The sequence below is a fragment of the Temnothorax nylanderi genome, unplaced genomic scaffold (genome assembly GCF_030848795.1).
Source record: "Temnothorax nylanderi isolate EJ_2023f unplaced genomic scaffold, tnyl_v1.0 TNYL_tig0023_pilon, whole genome shotgun sequence".
In the NCBI taxonomy this organism is placed as follows: Eukaryota; Metazoa; Arthropoda; class Insecta; order Hymenoptera; family Formicidae; genus Temnothorax; species Temnothorax nylanderi.
In genome coordinates this window covers 1,648,902-1,657,646 of record NW_027249085.1, presented here as the reverse complement: position 1 = coordinate 1,657,646, position 8,745 = coordinate 1,648,902, and the positions used below count along the sequence as shown (strand labels likewise).

Sequence of the window (8,745 nt, the reverse complement as noted above, 5' to 3'; positions counted from 1 at the left end):
AAAAAGTAAATCCTCCTCCTGTCTGCCTTCGGCGACATCACGCTTTTCTCCAGTAGTGAGCGTGTAAAAAGTAAATCCTCCTCCTGTCTGCCTTCGGCGACATCACGCTTTTCTCCAGTAGTGAGCGTGTAAAAAGTAAATCCTCCTCCTGTCTGCCTTCGGCGACATCACGCTTTTCTCCAGTAGTGAGCGTGTAAAAAGTAAATCCTCCTCCTGTCTGCCTTCGGCGACATCACGCTTTTCTCCAGTAGTGAGCGTGTAAAAAGTAAATCCTCCTCCTGTCTGCCTTCGGCGACATCACGCTTTTCTCCAGTAGTGAGCGTGTAAAAAATAAATCCTCCTCCTGTCTGCCTTCGGCGACATCACGCTTTTCTCCAGTAGTGAGCGTGTAAAAAATAAATCCTCCTCCTGTCTGCCTTCGGCGACATCACGCTTTTCTCCAGTAGTGAGCGTGTAAAAAATAAATCCTCCTCCTGTCTGCCTTCGGCGACATCACGCTTTTCTCAGCAGTGAGCGTGTAACAAATAAATCCTCCCCCTGTCTGCCTTCGGCGACATCACGCTTTTCTCAGCAGTGAGCGTGTAACAAATAAATCCTCCCCCTGTCTGCCTTCGGCGACATCACGCTTTTCTCAGCAGTGAGCGTGTAACAAATAAATCCTCCCCCTGTCTGCCTTCGGCGACATCACGCTTTTCTCAGCAGTGAGCGTGTAATAAATAAATCCTCTGTTAGGGTCACTCGTGGTGGTTTTAGCCGGTAGGCTGCGGGGAAATGGCGGAACTTTAATGTTCTGCTCTCCGCAGAATCCGGCACTCCCCCCGCCCCGCCCCGGGGAAGGGGGAGTCTTCCTCCCGAAAGGGGGGTCACTGGTCACTCAAACCCCGGAAGAATGGAGGCACTCCCCGACCAGTGGTGCTCCCCGATCGGTGGCACAGCCACCGTGACTGGTTGCCACTGCTGACGGGTTGCCTCCAGGACGTCGTGGGGATTCCAGTGATGGAAGATTTCCACCACGTAAAAAAAAAAAAAAAAAAAAAAGGGACCTAGTTAAAACGCAGGTAGGGAATAATTTTTAATTCCTTTCAGCAATTACATTTCCATTAAGCGAGAAAAGTCAAGAAACATTTTGACTATATTGCAAAAACGTTGTAAAATTAATGCAATATAGCTGAAATGCTTCTTGATTTTTCTTGCTTAAGGGATGAAGTCACACTGCATTGCCACGAGTCTCAATGTGGCTCGAGACTCCTATCTGACCCGGAGGTGGGGGTGGATTTTGCGGCCGGAACAGCATGAAAGAAAGTGGTGAGTGTAATTGATTTTCACGTACTATGTCACTTATGTCCAAAAATTTTCTATCTCTTCTGTCTTTACTTAATCGAATCGTTCATTTGAATGTTTCAGAAAATAACGACGCAGAAGGTGACATCGGAGCAGCGAGGTGCGGAGGACAGGTGCAACCGTGTAACATAAATTATAAAGGAATATATATCAAAACATATTCCTTTATAATACGCAGATAAGAACAGGTGACGAAGAAAAACCACCGAGATTTCTGTTCTGCGCAAATACTTGCTCGCGCTTCTTTCTTCTTAATTGCAACAATTGGTTTCTACGTTCATCTTTCCGAAGATTCTTCTCAAAATGCTTAGATGACTTTCCGATAACATTCTGTTTATCTATGCAAGAAAAAATAAGATATAAATCCTCTTTATAGCGTTTTTCACTGTCAGAGCTGGTACGCACTCAGTGCACGTTAAAGCTGTTGTACACTGATTTAATCTCTAATATTCAAAGTAAAATGCAAATATTTCGACTGATAAAATCAAGGGAACCACCATTTTGATCTTTTCGCGATTTTCTGCCGATGTTAAGGCCCGTATTCATAGCCAGTTTTATAGATGTTAGCCTTAAATTGATAGAAATAAACCTTAAGTCGTAGGCAAATAAACCAATCTTCGATTACTTTAATGTGAGATAATTTTTCGGTTTTTTTCGTTTTTAAGACTAATAATAAACCAACAAACGCTAAAATTAGACCAACAATCATCAGCAAACGATTACGCATCGATTAGGCTTTTTTTTAATTAAAAATAAAATTTTTCCGGCTAACTTAAGGCTAATTTTTCTTTTTTAATTTAAACAAAAATTAAGAACCAACAAACGTTCTAATTAGGCCAACAATCACCAACAAACGACCAACAAACGATTAAAAAAAAAAAAATTAATAAAGTCGAAGTTGACCGGCTAACTTACGGGAGGTGCGAGTGACGTATGACGTATTGACGTATCAATAGTCCAGTATTATGGTCCAATAAAACGGTATCAAGCAGAAGCAACGGAACGCTGGCGCTGGCTGGCCGCTTTCTCTCTGCTTCATGTAAAGTAACCTTTAGAGGAAAAACGAGCTAGTGCATTAGTGCAAGTGCATTCCTAACCTACCGAATTCGTTATCAAAACGTTATCAAAGAGCACAAATCACAAATCACAAATTGCAGTTCGTTAAGTGCGGCAGATCTTTTAATTAGAACTTGAATTATTAATATTTTTCTATATCTTTTCTCATTTCAAACTCGAACATCAAAATGACGCCGAGAAGGATACCTATAACGTCGGAAAATTGAGAGAATCTGAAGATTTTTCAGCCATTTGTTAATATAAGTTTAGCAGAACTAACCTAAAAGATGAACAAAACCAATCAGTCTTGGAAAGAAATGGGTATCATAGACCCCAAGGAGCGGATCAAGGCTCTTACGGAGCATGCCTCGAGAGTAGAAATTGATCCAAATATTGCGCCTAAAAGGTAAAAAATACATATTTATTATTTCGTTATATTGAAATACAATTGTAAAATATGGTAATACTTAAGGAGAGCTCCCTCCTCACCGATTTCGCTGAATTTAAAAACGCGTCGATTAAGCCTAAATTCAGCGAAATCGGTGAGGAGGGAGCTCTCCTTAAGTATTACCTAAAATATCACTAGAAAGAATGCTATTTCAAAGATCTTTGAAATTTGTAAGAAGTGAGAAAAGATTTTTCTGCACAAGGAATCCAGAATGCAGAATTAAAATATTGTAAAATGGTTTTAAAATTAGACAGTATCTTTTTAGGGGATTGTTTATTGTTAAAAAACTATATGGTTATTTTACTGCATAAATTCATATTAAGACATTTATGACTCGGTGTAAATATTCGCATATACTATAATAGGAATATTATGATAATTGCCAATAATTATATCAATTTCAAAAGTGATATAATTTATTTTTCCAATCTTTTTACCTCTATAATTTCAGATATTATCGCACTGGAGTGGAAATGGTCAGATTAGCGAACATGAACATGCAAGATGGCAGCTATGAAAATGCCTTTACATTATATATGAAATTTATAACGTAGGTAATAATTAATAATAACTTTTACGTTATTATGTTATATATAACAAGTATATTTTTAAATAATAAATGCAAATTTAATATTTTCTTAAAAAAAAATTACTTATTTACATCAAATATTGGAATTAAAAATTTATATCTATTTATTACTAAATATTTCCTGTTATAACAGACTTTTTGTGGATAAAATAAGGGACCATCCGCAATATGATAGTGTATCAGCCAAAGATAGGGCGACGAATAGGGATGATTTACGAATAGTCATTCCTAAAGCAGAGAAACTGAAAAAACAGTTATTGGATCAATATCAAGCAGAGTTTGATAAGTATTTAGAGGATTTGAAAGAAAGAGAAAGGATTGAAAAGGAACGTTTGAGGCAAGAAGAACTTCAAAGGTATTTAATTGTCTTATATATTTGTTATTGAAAAAGCATGAAATCAATAATTTTTATTAAGAAATTAGTTATATAGCGTCATATATTTTCCTGCTCAGGCAGAAGGAAGAGGAAAACAGAAGGAACCAAATGGCTGCTCTGGCTGCTGTCAGAGCGGCTAAGGCTGCTATTACTGCGAATGTACCAGTGGAAACAAAGCCTTTGCCTTCCATTGCACCGAAAACTGTGATAAGCCTTATGGATGATGATAAAGCATTCAAGACCTCCAAGGATATGTAAGTTTTGTTGTTTAAAATTACTTTATTAAAAGTATGATACATTTTGGCGATAATTAAGCGTCAGCTTAATAATTATACATAATAAGATTTGATGTGTTTAAAGTATACTAATATATAATGATATGCATGTATATATTGTCATATTTAATATATATATTTTTTAGAAAAACGCCGACAGTGGATCGTTCTACAAAACCTTCTTTACTAACGAGCGACGGTTTATCTTTGCGCGACGTTATCCTGCCGACCAAATTAATGCACAGCTTTCTGGCGCTTGCCTTTAGCAACACGACGAGCAATAAAGAAACATGTGGCATTTTGGCTGGGCGATTAGAGCGAAATAAATTGATGGTAACGCATCTACTAATACCGGAACAAACTGGCACTCCAGATTCTTGTACTACACATAACGAAGAAGATATCTTTGATTATCAGGATCAGCATAATCTTATCACTCTCGGCTGGATTCATGTACGTAATATTTACTTTATGTTTTTATTTCTAATTTTTATTTTTAATTTGTCTATTTTAAATATAATTATGTTATGTATTACGTATAGACACATCCTACACAGACTGCATTTTTATCAAGCGTAGATCTTCATACGCACTGTGCTTATCAATTGATGATGGCGGAAGCTATAGCGATAGTTTGTGCGCCCAAATATGATGAGTACGTATGAACAAATTTTGTGTACACTTTATGTGGAATTCTTCAAACGGTTATTTAAATATTTGGCATCTGAATTCGGTTGAATTCAGTTAAATTCAACTAAATTCTGGATTAGTATCCTTCCTAATATACATGTTTCCTCTTTAGATTCAAACAAAATTAAATTTTACAATTATTTACTTTGTAGTCTTCTTTTCTTAATTTGGATAAATATCTATTCTACATTAACTTTGAAGCGTACTTACGTGTATACATTTGTGTCCCCTCCCTGACGTACAAATATAATATAAAAATAATTTTAATTATCTATTAACTTAAAATTAAATCAGACTTGTTTTGATATTTGGTGTGATTTTTATTATAAATATTTTTTACAGGACAGGGTTTTTTATCTTAACACCTGATTACGGCTTGGATTTTATCGCAAATTGCAGAGAAACGGGATTTCATCCACATCCTACTGAACCACCGTTATATACAGTAAATATATTACAATTCGTTTAATAACATTTTTAACAATATTAATTAAAATTTGGGTGATTAATAATAAAAATAATATATAATTAAATGTTGAGTTAGTAAATTAAAAAAATGGAATATTGATACTCTATTACTGTACAATAGTAACCATAAATATTGATAACTAATAATTCGATCTTGACATAATTAATATTGTCGTTTTGGTTTGCATCATGAATACTTACATTACACACTTTTTACTGTTTCAGAAAGCAAGACACTACAAATTAGATGTAATGGCACTCCAAGTCGTAGATTTACGAAGAAAATGATATATCTCGGATACGAGATAATTTACTGAAAAATATTTTTAATTAAATCTTGGAAAATAGCAATTTACAATAAAATTCGCGAGTCTTATTACGCGATTAGTACATAATTAAACAATATTGAAAATCTATGACCAGTGAATAATCTAATCATAATGAAAATGCTATGAAACGTATTAATATTTTAAAAAATATGTTATATTTAACATTCACATAAGATTTATAATATATTAATTATTCTTGCAGACAAAAATACACAAGAAAAGATCATTACGAATTATACCGGAAGTTAGACAAGACAGATATATTTACGTATGATTATATATGATAGCAATAACAGTAAAAGTATAAACAATAAGGCTTGTTGTATTTGTATTTAATATTTTCTCAATTTTAATCAACAATTTTAATGTATTTATTACAAGTATATTTACAATTACTGAACAAGCGAAATCAAATGTACATAACATAACATAACTTTTGTTACATTAATATTTTATTTTGTTATATACATGTATATTGTAATAGCATAAAATTTTATATTTTATTTTATTGTTTTCATAGTTTTAACAAGGGGTTCTGTTAATTTCTGCTTAAAATATAAATGAATTTTTGAAAAGGATATAGAATATATTTTATACATTTTTCATGTTTATATGTTACATAAAAAGACAAAGTTCAATAATAAATGCATTAGACTCATAATTGATTAAAACTTCAACATTATTTTAGATGACTATTTTAATTTTTAGTTTAGATATTAAAATAATCATTAAAAATGTACCTTTGATTTTTTGTTTAAATAGCAGGTTTAATATAAATACATTTTTTTATTGTGTAAATTTCTCATTCACAAGACATTGTACCGTTTTAAACAAGAGTTTCGAGTTAAAATAGATATCTTTCTTTCCTTCATAAAAGATATATAAAGTTCATCGTGCCTTTTTGAAAATAACAAGTGTTCATAATATTGAATTCTAATCTTATGATAGATAATCGAAAGACATCATGTCACAAAACGCTTTGTATATATTAATCTTACTGAAAGATAATTGTAGATGGTATAAATATATATGTGAAATAGAATTATTTATTTATTTTGTTTTAGCAATTATATTAATCGTTTATTGATTCAATAATTATGCATAAAAATAAAAAGCCACTGAATATATTATGGAAAAATGAATTTATTTATAAACCTTCCCTTATGAAAACCAGGCATCTTAAAAAATAAAATTGGTAGACATTATTTTGTAAAATTTATCTACAGAGAGGGGAATAAAGATTCGTCCATTTGACTCTTCCCATATTTATCTACAATCTGACGCGTAAATAGCTATCTTACAGCGATGAGAAATCACCAATGTGATGGTAATTAGTCAACGTAACGATATTCAGCCCTTCTTCGTGACGATAAGTGGACCCACATTGTCATTGAACTCGTTGTTATGACGCCCATGAGTACCGTCACAGTAAGGCCACTATATATTTAAAAAAATGATAAAAAATGTAGATATATGCACACTTACAACTTTTAATAAAAAGTTATTTTAGAGAACATAAGTAATAAATATTTATAAAGAATTTCAAATTGAAAAATAATTAGGACTATTTTTTATTCTATTGAATCACTTACTTGTGTCTTTTTGTAAGAAACAAAATGGAATATCAAAATGTATAATTTTTCTGATCTTAGGATATTTATATAAGGAAAGAACTTACATTTTCAGATCTCCAACAGCGACAAAATACAGCTTTTTCAGAGATATCTTCGATATCAACAGTGTCCACTACTTTCGCAATGTCTTTCTTTATTTTGAGATTAACGCAACCATTTGGCTATAAAATAAATAATTTGCATTATCACATGAAAGTGGTTGGAAAAATTAATAGAATTATAAACATATTATTAAAAGAAGATTATCATAAAAAGAGTAAAATTATTAAGAAAGGAATAATTTGGTTTCTATCATTATATATATAAATATATATAAATATATTATATATGTTATTAATAAATATATATAATATATAAATTATAATAATGACAATGTTAAGTAAAAATTAATTCATCCAGAATACAGATGAGATACTTTTTCTTGCAATTGCACTATTATATTCTTTGCGCTAGAAATGAGGTAGAAAATAAAACGTTCCATAACTCAAGTTTTATTTAAATGACAATTTTTCTATGTGTGTACCAAGTATATTTAAATTTTTTAAAATACAAAACAGTTGAGAATTACAAAGTTGAGCTCATTTACTCTCAGTTTGCAACAAGTTTATGGCAAGTTGACAGCAGATACTTAGAAAGTCATTATCTGGAAGTTACATAACTTTTCTAGATATCATAACGGATCAACACTAACTTTGGTTGTCCTTGATACTTTCTATACAAGAGATAGGCATAAAATACATACCGCAGGTCTGCCATGAGGACAAAACGCCCTGTAGGACATGTATCCTACCCCCGCGAGAAGGGCAGTAGGTGGCAGAAGGGCAAACCAATCCCTCACTGGCATAAAGAAAAAAGGAGTAAAACGACATGAATTAGAAAAGAATTAAACAGTCTTTTAAATCGAGAGGTTATGTCGGAGTCTGGAAAACGGTACGTCGAGGTACAATCGCTGACGACGCTGACGCGAGGCATGGAAGTGTATGGTCAACGGTGAAAATTACCTCCCAGCCGGAACCATCCGCCTATCGACTCGGGAATCGGTAGGCCGGCCAGATAATTCGGGACGGACACTTTGACAAGATGCGCGATCGGTTCCATAGCCGCTCTGCTTGGCTGACTGGCGACCACTGGCGACTGCTGGCCACTGCTGGCAACTGGCGACAGGCGACAGGCGACACTGGCGACACTCGGGCAACAGTGCCAATCGCCATTCGCCGATTCGCCAACGTTCGCTACAGTGCCGAACTACGGTTAAAAGAAACCTTCTGCAAAATCAGTCTTTTTGGCAAATCGCGCTATATTCAAACACAAATAAGTGCCTCGAAATAAGATACGAGATACGAGGCATTTTAAAAAATGAGCTACATTTAACGTGACATCTAACACGTAAATCGGAAAACAGCCTATCGCACTCGCCTATACACGCTCCTGATCGGCACGCTGCGCGATTGGACGGCAGCGAGGCATGGAGGGGGTTCGCGGTGACGAGGTGAAAGACCGGTGGCGCGCGCAGGTGGCGCCGCGCGCTCGCTTAATCAG

General features: G+C 34.1%; 2 protein-coding genes and 1 long non-coding RNA gene across 3 annotated transcripts; 2 read left to right on the top strand and 1 right to left on the bottom strand.

Annotated features, from left to right (window-relative positions):
* The first annotated feature begins 936 nt into the window (after positions 1 to 936).
* LOC139769611 (uncharacterized) lies at positions 937 to 1,710 on the top strand. Its single transcript, XR_011717606.1, has 2 exons — positions 937 to 1,305; positions 1,405 to 1,710. It is a non-coding gene; the product is annotated as an uncharacterized lncRNA (long non-coding RNA).
* A 691-nt stretch (positions 1,711 to 2,401) lies between these two features.
* LOC139769604 (STAM-binding protein) lies at positions 2,402 to 6,702 on the top strand. Its single transcript, XM_071700847.1, has 8 exons — positions 2,402 to 2,803; positions 3,297 to 3,395; positions 3,568 to 3,789; positions 3,888 to 4,064; positions 4,232 to 4,538; positions 4,628 to 4,740; positions 5,118 to 5,220; positions 5,469 to 6,702. Exons 1-8 carry the CDS (start codon positions 2,685 to 2,687, stop codon positions 5,529 to 5,531), a joined length of 1,203 nt encoding a protein of 400 aa, XP_071556948.1. The 5' UTR covers positions 2,402 to 2,684; the 3' UTR covers positions 5,532 to 6,702.
* On the bottom strand, positions 6,696 to 8,425 carry Cisd2 (CDGSH iron sulfur domain 2). Its single transcript, XM_071700850.1, has 4 exons — positions 8,208 to 8,425; positions 7,949 to 8,043; positions 7,251 to 7,367; positions 6,696 to 7,009 (listed from the first exon to the last, which is right to left on the bottom strand). Exons 1-4 carry the CDS (start codon positions 8,302 to 8,304, stop codon positions 6,923 to 6,925), a joined length of 396 nt encoding a protein of 131 aa, XP_071556951.1. The 5' UTR covers positions 8,305 to 8,425; the 3' UTR covers positions 6,696 to 6,922.
* Between the last annotated feature and the right edge of the window lie 320 nt (positions 8,426 to 8,745).

What these genes read in the sequence shown, in the direction of transcription:
- Cisd2 (XM_071700850.1), bottom strand. Translation starts at nt 8,304, where the DNA reads ATGGAACCGATCGCGCATCTTGTCAAAGTGTCCGTCCCGAATTATCTG. An exon ending in CGGATGGTTCCGGCTGGGAG is followed by an intron (nt 8,044 to 8,207) that starts GTAATTTTCACC and finishes TCTTTATGCCAG; the next exon opens with TGAGGGATTGGTTTGCCCTT. An exon ending in GTCCTCATGGCAGACCTGCG is followed by an intron (nt 7,368 to 7,948) that starts GTATGTATTTTA and finishes TTTATTTTATAG; the next exon opens with CCAAATGGTTGCGTTAATCT.
- LOC139769604 (XM_071700847.1), top strand. Translation starts at nt 2,685, where the DNA reads ATGAACAAAACCAATCAGTCTTGGAAAGAAATGGGTATCATAGACCCC. An exon ending in TGTGCGCCCAAATATGATGA is followed by an intron (nt 4,741 to 5,117) that starts GTACGTATGAAC and finishes TATTTTTTACAG; the next exon opens with GACAGGGTTTTTTATCTTAA. An exon ending in CTGAACCACCGTTATATACA is followed by an intron (nt 5,221 to 5,468) that starts GTAAATATATTA and finishes TTACTGTTTCAG; the next exon opens with AAAGCAAGACACTACAAATT.